Below are 25,155 nucleotides of genomic sequence, written 5' to 3'. Positions count from 1 at the left end.
AGAGTTCTTAGAGCAGTACTTTTCCAGAGTTTATTAGTAAATGGTTCCTGAAACCTAAGAGAACAGGAGCTCATTTTCCTGATTACTTCTCATTTCTTTCACTTTGCACCAGTTTATTCATCTAGTTTTATGTTCTAATATTCTTCCTGTTGTTGGCAGATTCTTTAAAATATGGTGGTACAATTTTAAAAATTTTGTATTGTGGTAACTAATGATGATTCAAGCTTCTTTTTCAGAGTTTTTTTTTTTTCTTTTTATAATATAGGTCAAAGTACACTTTCTCTAGAATCTGCATTTCAGATAAACACAAGAAAGGACTTACAGAATTTACTATGATGGCGATGTATCTACCTTCCACTTCCCACATAAATTTAATTCGATTTGGGGAAAAGCCAGAAGCATCTTATTTGATGATATTTGCCTTCTCCTAATGATCTTAATTAACAAAAATATTCAATTTTCACTTAAAAGATTAATCTTAATGGTCATAGAATCATAGAATTGTTTGGGTTGGAAGAGACTATAAAGATCATCTAGCTCCAACCCCTGTGCCACTGACAAGGTCACCTTTCACTAGACCAAGTTTCTCAGAGCCCCTTCCATGCTGGTCTTGAACACCTCCAGGGATGGGACATCCATATCTTCTGCAGGAGAGCTGTTGCAGTGCCTCACAACCCTCACAGTAAAGAATTTCTTCCTAATATCCAGTGTAAGTCTGCCCTCTTTCAGTTTAAAACCATTCTCCCTTTTCTTAATCCTACATGCTCTTGTAAGAAGTCCCTTTCCAGCTCCCTTGTAGGCTTCTCTGGGGACTGGAAGTTGCGATAAGATCTCTTCAGAGCATTCTATATGAAAGACATATTCTTCCTGATCAAGTTATTTTTCTTTAATTTCACCTTCAAACACTGTCCTTGCTTTTGCAGCTGTACAGATTCCCTTAAGAAAACCAGACACAGGAAAAGGTTTTCTTAAAAACCTTCAATTAATCCATAGGAGGGACTAGCATCCACATCACATCTGCTGGCTGTTATTTCTGTAAGACAGTAGGAGAAATACAAACTTACCTACTCCTGCCCCTAGAAGAGGCACTAATTGCATCCGAATATACAGAGAATGCAACTCTGCTGAGAAAGAACATATGGGATATTTACATTTTTAGATTGGTAGTTTGCTGTAAGTTTTTTCCAAAAAGAATATTGGAAACAATGTCGTGATTCTTAGCTTCTGTGTGAGGGAGCTTGACCTCTGAATTCTGTGTCTTCTCCCAGCTTGTTGGAAATAAATGTTACCCTATGTTTTGGAACCTGATTCAAAACTAATGACTCATAAAACTTTTCTTGAAATGATAAGTACATTAAATGTAAGTAAACTGAAACCTAATGGGCATTGATATTTTTCCAATCAATATTGACTACCTCCCTAAAACAAAATATTGCTTTAATAATGAGTTTAATATTTTCCAGAAGCACACTTTGAGTAAGAATGAATAAGAAATGTTGTAGAAGCTGTGATAATTGTCATTGCTGTCTATTGCCAAAAGTAATAGTCATCAACATGAACTTAATCTTCACAGGCTCTGATCTTCAGCAAGACTTCCACCAGTTGTTTGTAATATCTGATTTTCCTGTATTTCTGTAAACAGGAAAGCAAACAGAACACTGGGCGTTATGCATTCAGAGTCTAGATAGGAAAGAAGGTCATGGCAGGGGTGTTCTCCTGTCAGCAATTTGGGAAATAGTGAGAAAATAAATACATAATTTCGCAAAACAATGCTCTGAAATTTACTTCAGGGGAAAGAAAAAAATGAACTCCATAATTTTTCTAGTCATCTCAAAGAAGAGCGTGGGTTTCCATTTCACTGGAGTCTAGAGGAATTATGAGAATAACATTATTTTCTTTGTGATAGCAAACTGATTTACTAGAGAAAGCAGATACTTTGCAGTTTCATAAGCATATTAAAGCATTATTTTATCAGGACAAATTCAATAAATACCTCCATGATCAGCAACTGTGATACATATGATATTCTTGTGAAAGGATGTTCTAATACAAAGACAGGAAAAATGTTGCTTTTTTTTCTACTTTCACTTGAAGTAGAAGATACAACCTAACCAGAAATGCCCTATATTTTGAGAAGGCTTGCCACAAAACCATCTCCTGTTCAGTTATCCTCTGGGCATTTATGTGCAGGGCTGTTATAAACGATCACCTTGACATTTCTGAATTTTTGCCAGTGAAGCTTGATGTTTACATGACTTAGTTTATCAGCATTTTGCAAAAACAAATAATGATTCCACAACTGGCCCTTCTGCAGAAAGCAGAACAGTGATGTATGCTGCAGATTTGTGGACATGCGAGTATGTGATTTTAGTGAGATTTAGCACAAGTCCAGCATCCATATGACTGAACAGCCAGCACAAGCCTGAATGATTTCCCAGCAGCAAATGAAGAATTTCCATTAGTAAACTTGTAGAAAGACAACACCACACAGCATAGAGCAGAACAAAAACATACAAAATGTACAAACACATGAAACAACAACAGAACATTCTGGGGTGAGTTTCTGAAGTGGAAAGCTGACATTTAAGGCATGCAATGGGACTCCACACGCTGATTAGACTTGTTCATGGCAGATAGACTGCTTGAATTATGTGAAAGGAAGAAGGAAAAATAATACTGAGAAGACAGACTGCTTATTTTTAAAAACATGAGAGGAGTTTTCAGTGGGGTGAAATCTGAGTTGCTTCCATTGCCCCCCTCATGTGTTGGGCATAATTTGCCTCATTTGGGCTGAGGGAGGACAGCACCTCTGGGATACATTAATGGGAATGAGGAGCTTTGTAGAGAGGTGAACTGTGAAGTTACTCTAAGGAAAATGAGTTTGGAGAAATGATAAGAACTATTTAGATAGGGCTGCTTGATTTGAGGAGACTGGGGCTAGAGGAAGTATTTATGAAATTAACACTGGGCACAGTGATGACAAAAAGGTCATCAGCTCTTCTAGCACTGATATTAAAGACTGATTTGTACTAGATCCTATAAGAATAAGACGCTGTTCCTCACCCTACCACCTCATCCTCTTGTGAACTGTTGTTTGGGTGTCCCTGATGAAGCTGATGGTTTTTTTAATTACTCCTTTGAGTCCCTGATTTGGGACTACTTAAGACCAGAGTATAAGTAAAGTAGTTTCCAGGAGGTGAATAATTCCATATTCAAACTCAGCAGTATGGATGTAATGAGTATCTATGACTAATGCTGATCTTGAAAAACAGGGGGTGAAAAATCAGCTAAAATTTCTGAAATCTCTAGGAAGAGGCTTTTGTTTCCTTCTGGTCTTATCCTGAGAAAACACTTTCAACTACTGACTGTTCTCTGCCAGTTATGTCGCTATCAGTTTATTTTTCTCCTCCTCTTGCTCTGCAAAACCTTATTTCTCTGATGTTTGTTTCCTTTGAGAATAGAGATTCTCAAAGCCTGTTTATAAAGACTTCTGTTTACAGTGGTTTATTAAAAGGATCATATAATCAATATGCTACTTTTCTAAAGAGGCTAATCTTTTTTTCATTAATACTTTTCAAAGAAATTGCCATCATAATTTATAATTGTCCTTGTGAATTCATATATTTTTATTACATGTTTTCAAAGGATTTAACATAATGCATGTCTTTTCAAATGTAGAAGACTCTATTAAATTACATGTTTTTATTAAAATCCAGCTCTAAAACGACTGAAGTTTTTGGTTTAATCTTCTTTAGTAATTTTTCACATGTAACATATAAGCCCAAAATTGTTGCATTTTTCATTTATTCCTGCAAAACTGAAAAAGACAAGCTTTTTACTCTGTTAATTATCCTTTTTTTAGTTTGGGGACATTGCAGTTTTTTGGTTTTGAACTCCAATATTTGTTTAAAAATCAGATTGTTCTTAGTTTCAGTGCTATAAACTATAGTTCTTCTACTACTAATTTATTATGAGCTGAGGTGTTTATGAAATGCAGGATGTGTAATAAATTGGTAGCAACTTGCGTTTTTATTTTACATAAATGGATGTGGTCTGTGTTCAGGGCAGAATGTTCCAATATGTGCAATAGCACCAGGAGTATTTGGTGAAGATAAAGTGGAGAAAATTAAGATTAGGATGCAAAGCAGAATATGAATAATCAACAAGCAGTAATTATGGTGAAATTAAAAAATCAGCTGGAAATAACTCTACCGGGTGAGGTTTGAGAGAGACTACGAGGGCTGAAAGTGGACTTCAGGTTTTAGCTTCAGCTTTGTATACTTGAGCGTTTATATATAGCTCTACATTAGAATCAAGTGTTATGAGTTTTAGTCAGGGTGTAATCAGAGCACTTTATTAACTAATTTGTAGCTAACTCTTGTAAAACTACCTAAGTAACATTCCTGAATTGCAGCTTGCTTTTGGGAAAACTTAGGTATTAGCTGAGTTTTTTGCAGGCTACTGTTATTCTTTATTGTTGTTCACAATGCACAACCAAATATTGTTTCCAAGGGACAGTTAAAAGAGAACATGTAATTAACAATAGATAACTTTAAAGCAGCTCATTTATACCATAAAAGCAAAGCCAGAATTAATTCATAGCCAAAAAAGAACTCTGCAAATAAAGACTTCAAAATTAATTAGCTTTTTCTTAAACTTTTCCATTAAGAAAATCTAACATATTGCATACTTCACTGTTAATGCTTTTTTTGCAATTAAAGTCTTTTTAAGGTGCTGATATTAAAATCCCCTTGACAGCCATTAGACAGAAAAAACATGTTTTGAAGTCACTCTAATCCTATTTTTTCAGATGTGAGAGAATGAAATGAATGCAAATATCAATTGTTAAAGATGTACCATAGTCAAAGAAATGAGAATTTTTTCACATACGCATGTAGGCATATTTTTATCTGTCCACATGAAATTGTTCTTTAAAAAGTTTTTTAGGAATTCAAAATAGAGGAACATAATGGGTATAATAAGGTTTGCTATTAAAAGACACTATGCACCAATGGATGAGCAGTGAATATGCATTATCCACAGTTTGTAGCACTTTTATATACCTCACCTAGTGCAGAAAGACTTAATAAATTCTATCTTTTCAATTAATTTTCCAATGTCTTGAGGGTTGTATGGTCAATCTCATAGGATTGTGGATTGAAGAAAAAATTGAGTGAAACCCTGAGATAATTCTTGTGCATTCTACACCATATTTTGTCTTAATAACTATTATAACAATGTTTATAAGAGTAATTGTATGGCTTCTGCAGTAAATAAACATAAAGAATAATTATTGTTAGTTCTCTCATGATACTTGCATGTGAATGATATGTGTTCCACATGGTGAGGGTTCTGATTGAGTTTGCTTCTTGTTGATGTACACCACCTTTCTTGAACATCATTATAATGTTTCTTTTGCTATTCTGCAGCATAAATGTATTGCACCTGTAAATGTCTTCCTTAGGAATCAAATGTCTACATTAACCCTTTTCATTCAAGGGTAAGAACTGTAATGCTTCTCTGTAGTTTTAGTCTGGAGGGGTTTTGAGTTTTATTCTCCATCCCAGTGTGCTGTAATTTAAATTGGAGATAAAGCAGGGAAAGTTTTAGGACAAAAATCTGCCAGCAAAAGTAGATGCTCAGTATCAGTCATGGTCCATAACTATCACTTTAAAATTTCACCTTAGGGAGGACAGGCAATAGTTCTCTTGGCTGGACAAGTCTCTCAGCAGAAGTAATGACAGGTTACTGGAATTCTTTAAATATCTTTCTGAAGCCAGAGAAATCATCTATGTTTACATAACTTTACAAAATATGGAAATCACTATTGTTTCATGAATGCAAATACAGTTTGCTAATATTAGCAAAACTACTGAAATGTGTGGACTTAGTTTGTAGTTTCTCATTTTCTCAGTAGAAGCCTTTACTACTTACACATACTTAACTGCATATCTAGCAGTATTGATTGTATTTTACTAGAAGCATAGTCTTTCTTCAACTGTCATCTTGCAAATTTTTAAGTTCATGATCCCTATGTAGCTTTTACACCAGTTCATTCAACCCATCCCTATTTCCTAATGGCCTAACCATTTGTGTATAAAACTTTAAATTTACGTCTGTCTGTGGTTGTTGTATATTATATGATATGTTTTCAGTATACTTTTAGGTTCAGAAGGAGCTAATGGATGCTCTAAAACAGAGAGGAAAAAATAATGTGTTGTTTGTGACTACCTTTTTTTTTTCTTTTTATTTTCTACTGCTACTCTAGAGCATGACAAATCTCACTGCATTTCTCAGATTCATGCTCACACTAACTGAGCTATGTCTTTCTGAAATTCCTAACTACTCCTCTCCTTTTCAAGCCCTCTTCTGTCTCCCCCACTTTAAGGTTTCTCAATTTCTTTGTGCTTTCCTATCAACTTCAACAGTTTGTTTCCCCCTTCCATCATTCTTTCTCTAATAATTGCTCTGATTATTTTCCTCCTCAGTCTGTGATGACAGCCACATACTCACACACATGTTCACACAGGAGCACCATGCCCAGGAAGGATTTGGAAAGGAATTTAACAAGAAAGCAGAATAGACTGTGCTGATCAGATGCAGGACACAACCAGGCAAGCATACTTACCACACCACTATATATACTTACCCCTCTTTTTTCTCTTCCCCTTTTTCCTTCTCCAAAATGTGTAGGCCTTTGCTTTTTCCTGCCTTTAGCTCCATCCCTAAATATCCTATAAGTCCGTGCAATCCTGAGCTACGTTTTCCATGCATTCCATGATGCATGGCAGAAGCTCTTGGTCACCTTCCAAAGCAAAAACTTTCTTGGTCTGAAAGGTTTTGAGGGGAGCTGCTACCAGTGAATCATGGTGATGGGGGTGATGGGCTCCATGCCCACTCACTGCAGCTGAGGCTGTGCTGTGACAGCCTCAGACAGGATTTTTGTTACTTGTGTGCATCCTTTATTTGAGTCAGATGGGCTTGAATGGTTTGATGGCTTCTGTAGTGGGCCTGGGAGCAACCTGGCAGGGTATTATTCTGACTTCTGCCCTGCCATTGGTTCTCTGAGCTCCTCTGTAGGTGTGCAGATGGGCATTTTTTCTCAGAACATGAAACTTCCTCTATATTCTCATCCCCTCAGTAAATAGTCTAAATTCCTACTCTACAGTGCTGCTATTGAAACAAATACTGACAAAGTAGAGTGTGTGCCAACCAGGGCAGCCCCCAAGGTACCCATCTAACATCTTACTAATCTCACAGCTCATCCATTATATGAAAAAGATGTAAAAGTGTTTTCTAGGAAGTTGCCAGGACACAGTCATTTCCATTTGAAAGCACTGAAGGGAAAGAATGAAAAAAAGGGGATGTGGAGCAGATGTTTCTTCTGATATTTTTATGTCAGTTAAAAAGGTTGACTTCTGTTGGCAGTACAAGTTGTTTTGTGATTAATGGAAATGACAAACATGATGCATTCCCTCTAAATTGGTGTCATGTTGATAGAGGACATTTTGATTGAGATAATGTAAATGCTGACGTGAGGATTTGTTTTCATAATGTTATAGTTCATTGTTGTTCATAGAAATAGGCGCTCAGCTCTGCTGGAAAACCCACTTTTTGGTATCTGTTCTGTGGTTTAGTGTTTGGGGATTTTTCAAACATAAGTTTTAAATTGAGATTCTAAAGAAATTTTATTTAAGCAGTTGTTGGTTTGTTTGGGATTTTTTTTCCAATAACTTGTAGTTTCTTTCAAGTAAATACAGCCTGTATTTACTGTACTTACAGCCTGCATTCAGTTAATACAGCCAATAAAGGTACCATAATTTCCTTCACAGGATTGCTGGTTATGAGAAGGTTAGATGCAAAAAACACCTGGGGTGGGGAAAAGAAAGAAAAGGGGCAGGAAATGGTGAGAATTGCAAATATTGAAACTGGCAAAAATAAAACTGGATTACAGTCCTATAAATGAACATGTAGATAATGAATTTTGGGAATACTAATATTTGTGAACAAACAGAAACTGTCACTACAAAGCTGGGTAATGAGAATATCTCCATGTTCATCTGAGCATTATTTAACATTGATTAGGATGTTCATGTCTGAAGAGAGACCAAATGCTCTGATATCCACAGCAGAAAATAACCAGTGCATACTTAATGAGGGAGAATACTTTGGTTTATTCAGAGTGAATACTTTGGTTTATTCAGTGTCTTTGCTATTTGTAACCACTTACAGATAGCTTGTGTTAAAATAAGATTCCAGATAATCTGTGTCTTTGACCTGATTTTACTGGTGTTAGAGCCCCTGCTTTGGCCCTGGTATAATTTGCTGAGGTTTTTCACTTGTCTGTCTGTGTTCACTGTTGAGAGTAACTAAGGATTGTATCACACACATGGAAAATTGTAAGGCCAAATTTTGGCCCTTGTCTCTTCTCCTTTCCATTACTCTGACAATACAAAGTAAATGAGAACTGGAGTAGAGCACTACTTTTTCTTTGAGGGTATAGATTTTTCAAAATTTGTTTTTATACCAACCTTGAAGCCTTTTGCATGGAAGAGAGGAATAGGAAGAAGAAGGGAACAAGATGGTATTGGCAGTGTTCCTGTTACCTCCCAGCTGGAGAAGACTCAAATGAGCTCCAGGCAGCTCTGAAGTTTTCTGTGGCTGGGCCCAGCGTAGGATCAACACGAGTATGGTGAATATCTGACTTTCTCTGACAATCTTCTCTCTCAGATGCAGGACCCAGGAATTAGTTACAACTACACAAATGTGCAACACATCCGGATTTAAAATGAAATCCTGCCATTTCTATCCTGAACAGTGTTTTTTTCAGTCCCTAAACCCATGCTTGGTTTTTGGTTTTTGGTTTGATTGGTTGGGTTTTTATGTCTGTGCATCCTTGGATGACTTAATTCACAAAAGTGTCTTGTTAAAAATTGATATCTAATTATACTTTCTTGTGATGTCTGTAGGCTGACATGGTTACAAAGATGCTAATTGTCTAATCTATGGCTTGTAATTTAAAATCACTGCTAAATTTGTTTAAAAATCCATTTTGGTTCAGTCATTTGTATTTAAATTAATTTCTCTCTTCCTCCCCTCTCCCAGCCCAAAGCAAAGAACAAAGTTGAGAGAGAAACAGAAGCACCTTTCATTCTGCCATTAATGGCTTGGATTTTTCTGTATTAGTAGCAAATTCCAGGGTTGAGATACTGTGTAGTAGCTCAAATTGCAGTTTTCACCCCTATAGCAGTAATTCTCCTTATTGTCCCAGTGGCAAATAAACTTGTGCTCTCTTTCTCACTATGATGGCAAAGCCTTTATTTTGTTCCCTTTTTTACCAAAATGGTAATTGTCATGTTTATCACTGACATAACTGAGCCTAGAGTAAACTTGACACAAAATCTGCAAATTTTCATATATCTCCTTTTTACTTTCACTGCTTTTAATTTAATTTCTGCTTCTATGGGGCATATTTGGATATTGTGCTAATGGTGAGAACACTTTATAAGTTTATTAGTTCACAGTAGAAGGCAGAGCATGTGAGGAAGATATAAAAGTTTTTAGAAGACTGAAGCTTAGATCAGTGGCAGTGTGAAGAAAGTTTATGCTTAGTCACAAAGGAGTTTTGCTTTTGGAAAATTTTAGTGGCACGAGAGCCAGTGCAGCCATGGACAGATATGAAGACTAATCCATATAAAAAGCACTAAAATTACCTCTGTTGGTTTACCTTCCCTATCAAATACAAAAAAAAAAAAAAAAAAAAAAAAAACCCAAAACCAACAACTGTGCTATTTATACTATATTTTTTATTTCTATAGTTTATTTCTAGGATTCATATGCATGTAATATGTATACTATTATGTAAATAAGCAAAATATAAGAATGTTTTTCCTTTGGGAAGCTATGTTAGGGATTTTGAGTTGCAAAGCTACTAAGCATTGGGAAAGACTATGCTTGGGGTGATTAACCAATTGTAGAAGCAATGGTTGAGGAAAACTGCTGACTTGTGTTTCATTTTTTTAATTCAGTTTTGTAGAAGTGATGGTTATTGATGGCTGATTTGCCTTGTAGTTCATTGCTTATGATTGTGTGAATGAAGAATACATCATTTAGGGTTGAATTAACAGAATTAAAAATTGTGGAATGTGCAAATTAATCTGGTTATGCTGGCTATTTACCATTTTCTTATGTAAGCTTCATGAAAAAAATGGAGAATGCAGAGAAGAGAGAAAACAATATAGCACCCAGAAAATGCAACCAGTGATTAAAATGAACAAACTTGGCCATTTTAATGTAGAGAAAAGATTTGTGTGTGCAAATAGAAAAAAGATGGTTTCAAGAAGGAGTGCAGTAACTTATCCTCCAAATTCATGGTGAATAAAAAGAGAAATTACAAGTTTAAGTTGCAGCAGAACAGCCCCACAGTGTAGAGAATTGAACAAATGCTGATACTGAAGGGACGGTGGAGCTCTAGGATGCCTTGGTGTGTCAAGGAATTTACATCATTTTAAACTAGACTGTGTCAGGAATGATACATGGATGTAATTGAGATTTTTTTGGGAGGTAGATTAGATTATCTTTGAGGTTCACAACAGCCATGTGATTCTGTTGTTATACTATTTATGACCACAAAATTGTTCTGCTTTTTGTCTCAGCACTTATTTATTCAAATAGAGTTTGAGTAATTGAACTACCTTTTCCAGGAATAATCTTATAAAATGATAGAATATTTATTTAATGGGATGTTGAGGGTAACAGAAGTGAAGTCTTGGGCTTTACGTTAACTTTGTATAAGAAATGTCACAAGTAAAATTGTTGTGTGGTGTGGAAAAGACTCTTGCTAATGTCATGTGATGACAGTGAAAGGATGAAACTTTGAGTTCTTAGAATTCATGTTCTTGTCCTAGCTGTGAGAGTAAAACAAGGGCCCCTAAAATGATGGTAACCTGGAAAAAACAAATCTCAGTTTCACTGGGAAGGTATTTAAAGATGCCTGGGGTTGTTTTTGCTTGTATTTCTGGGACTGCAGAAGCTCAGTTCAACTTCTGGCTGAGGAGGCAACCTAGTCATGGCTCAAAATAGTACTTGATCTGAGTTTTAACACAACTGAAAAATCAGTGGCTAAAGCATGGGCCATGTCACACACATCTGCAATTCGGTGGACTTGTGCATGATACCTTCTAATTTTCTCCAATTCTCTTATATACAGTGAAACTTACCAATTGCCTAATGGCACTTATATGTGAAAATTGCATTTTTTGTTGAGTGCTGTTCATGTATAGCAACATTTCTTTAGGAACAGAGTAAATTAGTTTTCTTGCAGATACAACATGAGCACAGAAATTATTATTACACTCAGGGCTTTAAAGGTTTTATTGTACTCAAATTTTAGGTTACACATGAAGTCAGGAAAGACAGGTTTTCTGTTTTCCACTGTCTTTAATAATGAAGTGATATTGCAATGGCAAGGGCGTGTCACATTTGGGCACTTTCTAAGTCCTTTTTTTTACCTGGAAAGTAATTTGATTGTAACTGAATGTACTGTAACTGCATCTAGAGGAACTGTATTTCTTCAGAAAGAAATTGAGTTCCCTTAGGCATCACATTTTAGACATAAAAATTAATATTTTTATGTCCAGCTTGTGTACACACCATATTTAGGATGTGCATAAAGCTGCAGCTCATTGAGAAGCCAAGTTTTCTTCCTGCACATGAACTTCACTGCAGTTGTTGGCACACCCGGGTGTCATTTCCAAGTGCTCTCAGACTGGGCACAGAAATTCAGTATTGCAGCCAGCTGGGTGTTCTGGCCTATTCCTACTGCTCTGGCCTGTCCAGGTGAGCAGCCACAGCTGTGTCCTGCACTGAGAGGGCCAGCAGCCTTGAAGGTTTTACAGCTTTGTCCTGCTAGAGCCTTATATTTTGCTGAAGTGCTACTTCCTGTGCTTTTCCTCATCAAGGTAACCTAATTTTACGGGGCATCCTAGCTACAACTACCTGATATTTAGTGTGTGGCTTGTGGTGGTCCACCTTCTGGTCATGCAGAACTTGCTCTATCTAACTAAGAGTCCATCATAAATTTAACATGAGGACCTACTGTTGGGGTTGCAAGACAAATTTTTTTTCTAGTTAGGATTTTATCTTTGTATCACTGCCACCTTTTATTGTGGGGAGGGTGTTATTTTAGCAAATATTTTCAAGATACTTTTTAATCAAGAAAGACTTTTTTAAAGGGGTCTTTGGCAGTATGCAGAAAGAAAACGAGATGTTTCATTACCTTTTGGTTTTTTACATTAAGATTATTGTGTTATAAGTAAAAATGACAAGAAAAGAATCCTAAAACAGAGGTCTTTGTTACCTTAGAACCTTGTCTGTGCAGGATCAGATTGTGTTAGGAATTTTTAATGTTTTGGAGCTCTTTTCCAGATGAGTGTTCATACACTTAGAATGATAAGTAGAAATGTATTCAAATAACTCAAAGAATTTTAGATACATACACAATTTTTTTATCAGAATTGTGATGTTTTCTTCCTTCGTTTTCATCTCCTCCTTCTGTCATTGTCTGCCTAATGAGTTTTTTTGGATGTTGGTAGTGGGTGATTGTCCTTGGGTTTTGATTTGTAGTTAATTTTTGACTTCAGCTCTCACAGCTGAAGAGATTGTGAGGTTCTGTAAACTGGCAGCCTAAAAAGGTGGAGAGAGCAAAGCCAGAAATATTCAGTGGAAGTTTGAAGCACATTTTCTTTTCCAATGGCAAAGGAACAAGGGCACCCTAATATTTGGGAACCTGGTAAATGCTACATCAGAAAACATTTCTTCTCAAAATCATATCTGAAAAGGTGACTTTTCAGAGTGTGAGAGGTAAAAGTTGATACTTGTTCACACTTATTTTTATCTGACTTTAACAGCACATATTCTTATTTTAAGTTAACTATAACTGGAGAATTAATTTTGAAATTTATTTTACTTTTCTTGTTCTTAGACATTATAATGTTGGGTTCCAAACTACAGAATTATTTAAATCTAGACTTTAAAAAACTGGCAGACATAAGGCTTAGTTCCAATCACTAAAGACATTGTCCTACAGAACAGCAGGAATATTGAAGCAGTGTTGCATCATGTTGGCTTTTGGTGGAGCTTTTTTTTTCATATACTTAAGTAGTACAGCAATCCAGCAGCTGTATGTATTCCTTCTGTCAGAATACAGAAGGATATTTTTCTCTCATATATAACTTGCTTTGACTATGATGAAATATCTAGTTCTTTTAACTTACCTTAAAAGAATTGTAAGACATCATTTCTCCACCACATAGCAGTGCAACGTGTAAAGGGCTAGTATAGGTTTAATGTAGATGAGCTCAGAGAGAAAATTCTGCTGACAGAGCAGGAACTTACAGTACATGTATTGATGTATAAAAATTTAATTTTTAACATTTTCCATTTTCCAGTTATCTTCTGAATATATGTTATAATAAAGCATCAAATCTTATTTCATTCTTTTAAAATAAATTTCGGGTATAACATTTCAGTGTGCAGCTATTTTTTGAGTAAGCTTGGAGTTTTTTTATCCCCTTCCTTGTATGTTTGCGCTTTTAGGGCTCAAGAGTTGAAACCAGTTTGAGTTACATAAATCCAAACACCTCACAGGCTATTTAGCTTTCAGTATTTTTCCAAGAAGTTGAAAGTCCTGGAGAGACATAGCTGGACTTTGTGGATCTGATGCCTTACCCTTTTTTGTCACTTTTGCTGTCATTTAATTCCATCCATTTTTCTGTATCTACACCTTTGCTATGTTCCTGTAAAGCTGAGATTTACTCCTATATTAGCAGATGTTTAAAGGCGTGTATTCCCTGCAGCACCACATTCACTGACAGAAACAAAACATATTGCAACACATTCATTGAGCCACACAGTGCAGACTGTCATGCCAGGTAATCTATTTATAATGAGCTTTGCACTTATAAAAGGAGGCTGTTTGTCAGCCCTAAAATTAAAGCTGCCTTTTCCCAGAGTGATGGAAAAACTGTAGTTCACCAAGGTGCTAATGAAATTTTATGGGAACATCATATAGGGCCACAGAGTTTCTAAATCCTTTTTGTCATTCAGCTACTCTGCTTTTTGGATATAGCCAGCAGCTGTGCCACCTGTGCAGGATGACTATCCCTTGATCTTTACACCAGTCAGAAAGTAAAACAGGAGTGAGAACATCTGCTTCCCTCAATCACTTAAGAGCCACTGAAATCTAAGAGGTGTCAATTCTTTCTAACTTTTGACTAAGATTCTTGAGGTGGAAAAAACTATTCTGTAAACTCTTTGCTGAACTATTTTCTTTTCCTCTAATGTTTAAAATAGAGGATCCTGAAAACTCAGAAACAAATGTTGACTTCCCCATCTATCACCACATCCCCTTTGGAGTTCAGAACCCATGAAGAAAGGCAGCAATGAAAATGCTCTTAAAGTCTGTGCAGCTACAAGGTTTGTTGTTAGTATTTGTTTCACTCTAGGCTGTTCTCCCTTAGCCTAGTTACCTAACCAAGCTTTTCTAAGAAAATATATTTTTCCCCTCAAGCCATGCTCATTCAAATCCACTGTTGCAAATGTTAGCTTGGTTAATGATGAACTTCAAAATGCATTCATAGTTGCATTTGTTAGCTAATTAAAATGGCTGGGTTTTCTGCCTAGACCAAGAAGCTTGGAGAAGCTTGATGCTTCACACAGAAAGATACAGGGATTTTTATTTCTTTTTATGGTTTTAAAACTTTTTATCTTCATGTAGGAACACAGAAAACCCTTTCAAATTTTATCATGAAATGGATTTGGTGGTCTCAGTTTGATCTGTATTATTTGGGAGATTAAACTTTTAAAAGTCTCTTGCATTTTTTAGTGCTCTTTTCTTTCTAGTTATGGTTCATTTTGTGCATACTTTTTTCCTCATTCTAAGAGCTTCTATAACTGTTCTGACCAGGTTTTCACCTCTTGCAGCTCATAGACAATTTTTGATGCAATGCAAAAGCAGGTAAAGGGTGAAGAAGCTGTTTGCAGGGAGGGGTTTTTCCCCCCTAGTCTTCTCAGAAAGAATGAATATAAGTGACCTTTGAAAAACCCTAACAAACTGACAGCTGGATTTATTATGTTAGAAATAGCTTTTCCAGACATCAGGGTGCATGTGAGTTTGACATTCAGCTTGAAAGATTTTGAGGTTTACTACTATTCTAAAGTCCCTTAAGACTACATATGTTGTGTATTTGGACCAGGTACTGAGAAAGCAAATATACATTTTTGGCATTTCACTTCTACTGGCTTGAAAAGTGAAAATCTGTTACCCTTGTGTCCTCAGTTCTCCCACATTTTTGTTTGTTTATTTTTCTTTCCTATTTTCCAGATGGAATCAGCCCTACAAAGCCCTTCCCTCTCTCCCTCTGCCTCCTCTGTATGTGGATATATGCAAAAATTTCTCCTAATTTGCATGTGAACACTGTAAACTTTATAACCAAATATTGCACTTTGTTTTCTTGTCTTTTCATAGCTCAGTTAGGTCTTTTGCTTTTTTATTGTCACCTTTGCCAGTTTTCTAATTTAAGCAGTTTTGATTCTGCCATGGTCACTTCCTTGCAATCTGTGTTCATTTTCTTTTCTCTTTTAGCATGCTTGGATGACTTCTAAAACAGCATTCCTTTCACCTACTCTAGGTTTTCTTTGAGTTTCCTAATTTCTTTTTTCACTTGTTCCCTGTCTTACACACTATTGATCTTTTTGTGTAACATTTGCAAAAGCAAGTGGTGGCTGATAAAATGATCCTGTGCTGTCTTCCTTTCTGTGTCATCATCCACTTCGACATCTTGGTATCATGTCTTATTTTCCTCTGCTTCAGAGTTGCCTTCCACCTGATGCTTGCTGCTGTTGTTCTTTTCTTTATTCATTTTCCTTTCCTTTCCTTTCCTTTCCTTTCCTTTCCTTTCCTTTCCTTTCCTTTCCTTTCCTTTCCTTTCCTTTCCTTTCCTTTCCTTTCCTTTCCTTTCCTTTCCTTTCCTTTCCTTTCCTTTCCTTTCCTTTCCTTTCCTTTCCTTTCCTTTCCTTTCCTTTCCTTTCCTTTCCTTTCCTTTCCTTTCCCTTCCTTTCCTTTCGTGGCTACCCTTTGCCATCCAAAGTCAACAATAATATCTCTTTCTGTCATCAATTGTCTTCATACACTGGAACATAACTGCTGTTTCCTATTGCACATTTAATTACTGGTTATTTTGTCAGTATGTGAAACTCACTTGTCCCTTCACTTTGTTCCCATGTGCTTGTGAAGTGATTTTTGTTACTGCTCACTGCACTTGTGCCTACCTTTACATTTTTATTGATTCCCATTTTTAAGATCTTTATGCATCTACATAAATGGCCTCAAGTTGTGCCAGAGGGGTTCAGAGTCACTCAAAGGGTTCTAAAGCATTGGAACAGACTGCCAGGGAAGTGGTGAAGTCATCATCCCTGGAAATCTTCAGCAAAGAGATTCAGCACTTTGAGGACATGGTTTAGTAGTGAACATGTGGTGGTGATAGGTTGATGGCTGGACATGATGATCTTAAAGGTCTTTTCCAACCTTAATTTTAGGACTCTATACAGAGGTATAATACTTCCCAGAAAAATATCCCACACTCATAACACTTTTCACAAGTTGAATTTTTTTTAAATATTCCATTATTTTGCCTTCATTTAAAGAACAATCTTAATTTTTATTACCTAGTGTTCAACATATTGTAGGAGTTTAACAAAGCTGACTTATTAAAAAACAGCCTTTCTGTGCTATAAAACTAATACCTACATACCACTTTCTATTTCTCCCATTCTAGAAGAGCAGAAAGAAGGGTGTTGTAGCTAAACCACTAATTGTGTTGTAGCTAAACCACTAAATGTTGTAGCTAAACCACTAATTTTCTATGAAAAACATTTGAATTCCATATAACACTCTTTAATGTTGTTTCCTGATTTGTAGCAGTATTTCTGTACAAAAATTGACTTGCCTTCTCAGAAGCAGTAAACTTGGATAAAAATGTCATATGGCCTTACATAAAGGTCTGGTTACTACAGAGAAAAAGCTCCCCTGATTTTCTGAAAGAGTTTAGAAAATGAAAACACAAAAATTCATTAAGATCACAAACAGTATTTCTTATCTTCTTGACCTGACCTGGAGTGTATCTATTGAAATTTGCCTGTTGGTGTCACAGCAATGATACATTGACAATTAGTATTTTATGACATTATTTAGATAGTGTGTAGAAAGTGAGGGAAACACTTCTGAACAAAATAGGTTATGAATTCTGCATGAATTCTGCATGAAGTGCCTGAAAAAAGACACAGAGTCTCCTTAATAATGGAAGAATATGTTGACCTTTCTGGAGAAAAGGGAAATGGCTTGAAATGTTTTGCAATTTAATTAAAGTGTCATCTACTTGTATAAAATTTACTTTATATCCTCTAATGAGCACATCAAACTTTCCAGGAAATTCATTGTCTTGTAGCATCACAAGGAAATTGTAGATAGATAAGAGCCTTTAGCCTTGCATTTGTGCCACATCAACATTTGATTTTTTTTTTTTTTTAGACTCCACTTTCCTTCCATGTCTTGATATTTGGTTAGAGGCCTTTAAATGTGCGTGTGTGATCAGACACTCATCATCATCAGAGCCCAGCAAAACAGCTCGTCCTTATGGACATTTGAAATAAAGCCAGTCCTAGCAAAGAGATTGCTTGCAAGAATTGCCAACAAATTAGATGAATTTTTAGAGTGGATATGAAGTCTGGTTAAACAAACATTTCATTTCTTTTAGCAGCTGATTGATTGATTCCAAACAAAAAAGCTGTGCCATCTGGTCCTTAAAAACAAGCAGTATTACACATTCATTTTTAAAGAATTGTATAGGAAAATATCTATGTAATTCACCATTTTTATGCATATATACACGCACAACAATGTCTATAAATTGTCTGTTTTACTTTTTCTTAGCATAACATTATTTCTTCGTATTTAATGCACATAATTTTGTAAAAATTCTACATTTGTAAGAAAATATGGGAATTACTAGGGAAGGTTCTATCTACAATGCTTCTTATAATGTCTGAGCTATTCATCATACATTTTGACAAACAATTTTATTACTTGAAATAGAAAGCAATATTCAAGGAAAAACTGAAACAAACCTGTCTGGTATATCAATTAAACTTATTCCAGCAAATACTGTAACATTTCAGACCTTGCTGGGCCAGAGAATTATTTCTGTATGTATTTAATAGAGTAGTTGCATAGCTGTGTAGAGACAGGTATTGTATGTCGGGTGAAATTTCACAATTTTGAAATTCAATGTTATTCTGAGTTGTTATAAAACATGAACAATTAAAAAAATTACAGGGTGAAAACTCATAAGGTCTTTTAGTATCTCTTGAAAAAAAGCTAAAGGGTAAAAGTATGTTGTATCAATAGAAGTAATAGAAACTTAAACAAGAATATAAACAAAGTTATGAACTACATTGTTAAAAACACTTTAAATATACCCTTGAAAAAGTATTAATTTTCCTCTCTCTCCCCAAGCCATTAGAATTGTCTTCCTATTCTGGCTTTTCCTCACATTACAAAAGCAGAAATTATGTCCTGCAAGCTTTTAATCACTTCTATAATTTTGGAAAGATGCTTTGTTTCTGTGAACCTCAAGGATATTACTTTAATGTCAGAGGTACAATTCTTGGTATACAAACAGGATCCATTAATTTTGCTAAGAATTTTTTCCCCCTAAGTTACAACTATTCTTATTGCTCTGTTTTATTTCATTTCAGCTATTTATGAACTCTCTTGTGAAGCATACAAACACTTGGGCAAAACTTCAAATTACTACTGGATAGATCCAGATGGCAGTGGGGCACTGGGACCTTTGAAAGTTTACTGCAACATGACAGGTAACTGCATTCTATTTACTAATTAAGTTGGTTGAAGGGGGGATTTGTTTTTTGGGGTCTTTTTAAATGTAGTTAGGAGCAAGAGGCTGTTCATATTTCATATTTCTTGTTAAAAAAAAAATAATTAAAAGAGCTTTTCATCAGGGATCACCAAATCTGCAGTCACTATTCAGGATCGACTGAGCAAGGCAGTAGTTACTCCATTTAATAAGCTTTTTGAATTGCACCTATTAGTGTTAATAGGTCTTTGTATCCTAAATGTTGCATCATTTAAAAAAAAATTTAAAAGATACACACAGAAAAAGTCGATAGACATGACCATTTACCAAAGCTGTTGTATCTATATAACCTAGTGAAGTTCAGTAGTATCTGTTGTTCATGGGGTGTTGCAGAAGGCAGCTTACCACCACAGGCAGGGAATAGAAAAAAAATTTTTTTGTGAACTTAAAGCTAAGTAACCTACAAATTTAGCTATACTGATTGGTATGTGGAGTATACTAACTGAATAAAAATAATACGGCATGGTAGTGATATTTTATTTTGATGGAGATTCTTAATTATATTTTCTTCTCTAGTCTGAGTCAAATCTAAATATTCCTGTTCTTCCACTACATAAAACAAGTATCTCTATATTAAATTACTACACAAGATACTAATGCACATTTTAAATTCACCTTTTTTCATTCAGGTGAAATTAGCAAGTAGAGAACATCTTAATGACTAAAAATGTGAAGTGCAACTTTCTCGTTCCATTCCCTGACAGAGCAAGTCCACAAAGTTGGAAAAGTGAATATCAATCTTTGCAAAACAAGGTGGTTTAACAGCTATGTACTACTTTCACAATTAATGTAGTATAGTTTTACTGGAGCAAAATGTTGGATAATAAGCATCACTCTCACTTGACTGTAAGCCTTCTGGGGCAAGAAAAATATCCTGAAAAGCCACTGAAATTGTTTGTTGTGAAATTATATCTTTAGCTCTTTAATATGCTGCATCACAAATATGGAGCCACCAATTCATAATTTCATCATTATATCAGCATTTCACCTACAGAGTCTATAATCAGAAAGCATTAGCATACTCAAACGTGACAAACAATATTAAAAAGAAAAAAAAGAGAGAGGAAATTGTGGTGCAGAAGACAGCTGTCTGGGCATATTTCTGGGCATAATCCGTATCCAAATTTAGTGTGTCTTAATTTAGTAAACTGGCGACTGTCATGACAAGAACCCCCCTTCACAGATGTTGCTGTGGTAACTAAAAATTTTTCTGGTATCTAAGATGTGTTGGTGATTCAATAATGCAGTCAAAGTCAGAAATATGTAATTGCATGTGCTCCATGCAGCAGTCAAAGGTGTCTACAAACAACTCTATTTTCAAAGAAATACCCAAGCTTCTCCTTCAAATTCTTTTGTCCTTGTCTTCTCCAAATAAAGGTTGTACTCAGAGCTGTGTTCTGACTGTGAAGAGGAACCAAGCACTTATATTTTATGTCCTCATAGTGGAATGAAGATGTCTGAGATATTACATTCCAAATATCTATTTCTGATGCAAAAAAATAGCTTTTCAAAATCTAGGCCATTACTGTTCATGTTATGCAGTTCTCCAAATAGTTGTCTGTAGGAACTATGTAAATTTTAGGAAGCTTGTTTTCCTTTGTCTTTCTTTTTTATTTTTTTGAAAAATAGTATTTGAAATGTTTAGAGCTAAAAAGCTGGAATTTTTCAAATTAAGTCACTTATGGAAAAAGTATTCCCTGATGCTGTATTGTGGCACAATGTTTAACCATTTGACTGCTTTTCAGTTTAGCCTCTTTTGTGGCTAAGGTCAACAGGGAACTCTTTCAAAGCTCTGTCGTCTCACCCTCTTTCAGAGGCAGGTCCACAAGACAAAGTTAGACTCTGTATTCAAGCCATTTTTTCCAAAGTTGGAGGGTTTCTCTCTCAGTATCCAGTTTGACCTTTCAGGTTTTCTCCTTAATTGTCATTAGAACAGCAGCTGTAGAGGAAAGAATTGCTCTTTTAAGGTATATGTTAGAATATCTTAATATCCTATATTTTTTGTGCAAAGTTTGAGTATATTGCAGTTTCATTCCATGCTCTGTTTAATATTGCTGAATCTCTAGGCCTGTTTCCTTTTCCTCTGACAGATCTAGTTTTAGTCCCATTGAAAAAGACACAAGAAACAAATTGATTACTCCCCGTTTTTAATGTTTCTCTTTTTCTCTCTTTGGTACAAGGAGGATGGGGGAAAGTGTCAGATGAGTAAGATTATTAAGATCTTACTTTGTCTATTTGTCCTGTAAGAATTTTTAGAGTGAGGAATAAGTAGAGGAACAAGGCAGAGGGACCATGAGGGCCGAATTATTTATCCTAATGGCTGTAAGGGATGTCATCAGGAGAGGCAGATCAGCACTCCTTGAGGCTTTAAGCTGAGGAGAGGAAAATCATAGCCTGCTCTTTCTAGTGGTTCATCACTTAGACTACTGATGCAAAGTAGAACAGAAAGGTTTCATAATGTATTTTACCAGAAGATATGTCAGTTAATTCTTTCTATTGGTTATACCTCCATGATGCAGCTTTTATCTCATTTCAGGATCCAAATAGCTCCAAGCATAATGGCTCCATTTGAGTGGTACTTAGCCTATCTCCTTTCCAGTACAATTTGTTTGCCTCAAGCTGCTCATCTTCAAACAGTTTGAGAAATCATTATGAGTATTCATAGCCTGCCTCATTAAGGTCAAATGTACGAGGTGACTTCTCTACCCACTCTCCTCCTTCCCTTCCCTCTCTTCAATTTTTTTTAACAGAAGAGGCACATTTGATATTTACTAGAATGACTTTGTGAGCAGACATTAAACAACCACAAGAGTTGTATCCTGTGACTTTTCTCTCTTCTCTCTGTAAATAGTGGGTCAATGGAGTGTTTTATACTATGAAATATGTAGAAACATATGGCATGAATATAAATGTGCCATCCCTACATCCTAAAGAAAAGTGCCCTAGAAGCAGTAAATGTTTGATTCTATTGCTCGTATCCATATAATCGGTTCTCTCATATGAGAATTCTTACCTGAGAACTGCATTACTGAACTTCCAAGGTACCAGTTACTGAACTTCCAAGGTACCAGAACTTTTATTCATGCATATATATATATATATTTATAACAAAATGCTGAGCAATGTAATTCAATAAAGTAAAGATTGGAAGAAGTTAATTTTTTTTGTTGTTAACTAGAATAGAATTAATTGACACATATTTAAAGGGAATAAACAAAATTTTGTCATTGGACAATGCAAAGTCATTTAATGATGATTACAGAGACCTTACCTAGTGTAATCTCATTGCTGAAAGCATTCTATAATAATATTTCAGTCCCTAAAACAGAGGAAGAAAAATGGCTTCATTGTCTCAATTCTTACATATGAGATGAAGATTTTATTTCTAACAGCATGTCATACACTTTTCTTTCCATTGTAGAGGGGTTTTGGGAGGCTTTTTTAATAGTCTGTCATTTTTGCAAGTTAAAATTACATTTGAGATGTAAAAACAGGAACAAATATTTGAAATGCATTTGGGCTGTTGTTGCAGGGTATCCAAGCTTGTTTCCCTGCAGATGAAACAAGAGCAGAAACAAACAGAGGAAAAAAAAAAAAAAAAGTGGGGGAGAAACTATCAACTCATTTAGGACACTGTTTTAGGTTGTTTTGACATATCAAGCTAGACTCTGTGAAAAAAGAAATGAGAAAAAGTACTGAGAAAGAAGAAAATAGTCGTTGGAGCATCAGGGCATCATGTCTATAGCAGCAACTCTGATGGCAGATTTTCTTCCTAAGGTGAGTTCATCTTCCAAGCATCAGAGTAAAATAATAGACCCATGAGAAACCTGGAGACAGAGCAGACTATGTTTACATCTTTGCCTGCCAAGTTGGCTGAAGCATCCTGCATCTCAGCTTTAGTTCATTGATTATATTTTTCATCTGCTCTTATTTACAAGGCATGTCCTTTTTATTCTAGGTTTCATGGGTACATATTTTCATTTTTAATCAGCTTTTCTTGTTGTTGTTATTTTTATTTTATGTCAAGTTTGGCTTTCTTGCTCGTTGTGGTACTTTAATGTATCTCAACAAATTTGGCTAGTGTATTCTTCCCCCTTGCTGTGGAACACAGTACTGACTGGCTACAGAAGTGATCATGGTTGTTTTTCCATCTGGATACAACTTTCCACTCAGCCTCTATCAGTTGACAGACTGTAATTATTAGCCTTTACCCAGACTCATCTTGATTAGATGCAGCTTGCTGTCTGGGGTCCTTGTGAAATAAATCAGGATGTTTTTCTGTTTGGTTTGTTGGGTGTGCCTCAGGTTATCACTAAAAAGTGATGTTGTTAGGCATCCTTGTGCTTGGCAGTTATTTGGGTTTGACTGGTTAAAGCCACTATCCATATGGCAAGGAATGAGTGAGAGCAGTCTGTTGCTGTGTTCTATGACAGCATGTCAAGTTTGTCATATTGTCAGGCTTTTAAGGATGGAAGAGTAAAGGACTGCAGCCTGGTATTAAGGGTCGTAGGATTGTGAGGGTTGTTTTTACTTATCTCTTATAATGTTCACAACTTAAACATACACTGCCTTAGAAACAGCCTCCACCAGAGATGAAGGCTCTGATAATCTCAGGACTTTTCATAATATAAAATCATAGAATTTTGGGGCGGGGGGGGGGGGGGGAGGGGGAGGAAAGGTTGTGAATCAACACCTGGTGACTTTGTTAAGCAAAAATGTTTAATAATGAAAATGTGATGCCATGACTTTAGGGTTTCAGTAAATAAGTCATGTTAAATTCACATGACCCTAAATGATGTTGGAATATCTCTAGATGTTTTCTGCAGTCACCCCTGCATGTGTAGAAAGTGAAAAGCTACCCCAGTTTGCAACTGCTGAGAAAATATCTAAACCATAAAACAAAAAAATGTCATGTGAAGTCTGCCTTCAGGACAAAGTTCTTGATTTGCTCTGTTTCAGAAAAGAACAAGCTTTATCATTGACACTCAAGGTGGCTTCTTAAGTCACCAAGCAATAGAAACATTTCTGGCTGTCTGACTACATTCCTGTAATTCTTCCTTTTTTTTTTCTGCCCCACTTCAAACTCTGAAGCATAATATAAGAATATGCATGAATAAAAGTATGTAATGTCATATCATGTCATGTAATTATCTTAATGCATTTCAGATTCTCATAGTTGGAGCAAATTATGTCAGGCATAAGATAACTAAATATGTAATGACCTCAAAGCAGGAGAACATATTGGCTTTTGAGAGTGACACAGCAGACTTAGTTAAAAGTAAAGCAGAGTCTTTGTTTTGCTGAATTATTTGGTCTAGGAGAAGCAAAAAATGCTCACATCACCTGTAATCAGAAAATATTCCTTATTTGCTGGAAACCAAGCTCTCAGAAATTAGAATACAACAATCCTTTTTAGAATTCTGTGCATTGCAGGACCCACAAGCCCATATTTCAAGAAATATGTCCATAACTGGGGGAGCAGAAAAAAGGGATGGTTGAAAATAAAATTATGAGGAGTACCATTTACCTCAAACTGTTACTGTGAATGCTAGAAGCAAATATTTAGTTCTGGATTCAGTCCCACACACTTGTTCCCTACTGGGGATGTAAGGAACTTGGCACAAGCTGCTTCAGGCCAGTGATATGCTTCAGTTATCCCTAGAAAATTGTTCCTGTAGAGAATATTATTGAAAGGCCAAACAAAACTTGTGTTTTCTGTAGAACTTTTATTATTGCTTTTGGTCAGAAAATTAAGGTCAAGTTAAGGCTAGACAGTTAAATTACCCCTGAAATAGTGGGAGTTAGTGGTGGTGTTTTGCAAACTTTCTTTTATTGTGATGATAATATTTTCTCAGAGTTCTTCTGTTGTTTTGGGGGAGTGGTACAGATGACGTGAGGTGTGTGGTTTTGCGTACTCCCTGTATTACTGGGAAAACTTCTCCGTGCTTCTCTGGGCTTTTAGCTGTACTGCCTCAAAGCCTGGAAGGTGTGAGTCACTAACTTCTTGTGGGACTTGTAGTATACAGAAATTCTTTTATATGTGCTTCTCGCTTACTGCTTCCTTGTCCTTAATCAACAGTGCAAAGAACAACTTGTCATCAATTCCTATCCATGGCTGCTTTTTATTGACTGCTACTGATGTCTCAGGTTTTAGCTTTCATAT

The 25,155-nt window shown here is 35.8% G+C and overlaps 1 protein-coding gene across 2 annotated transcripts in view; it reads left to right on the top strand.

The window, feature by feature from the left end:
- CNTNAP2 (contactin associated protein 2) overlaps positions 1–25,155 on the top strand; it is a 1,014,456-nt gene that overhangs the window by 668,668 nt on the left and 320,633 nt on the right. For both annotated transcript variants that reach the window (XM_064419448.1, XM_064419458.1), the window contains one exon: positions 18,814–18,933. In XM_064419448.1, coding sequence (XP_064275518.1) covers positions 18,814–18,933 — 120 coding nt within the window. The remainder of the gene's footprint in view (positions 1–18,813; positions 18,934–25,155) is intronic.

This window comes from Passer domesticus, chromosome 1 (assembly GCF_036417665.1).
Source record: "Passer domesticus isolate bPasDom1 chromosome 1, bPasDom1.hap1, whole genome shotgun sequence".
NCBI lineage: Eukaryota > Metazoa > Chordata > Aves > Passeriformes > Passeridae > Passer > Passer domesticus.
This window is presented reverse-complemented; position numbering and strand designations above follow the sequence as displayed.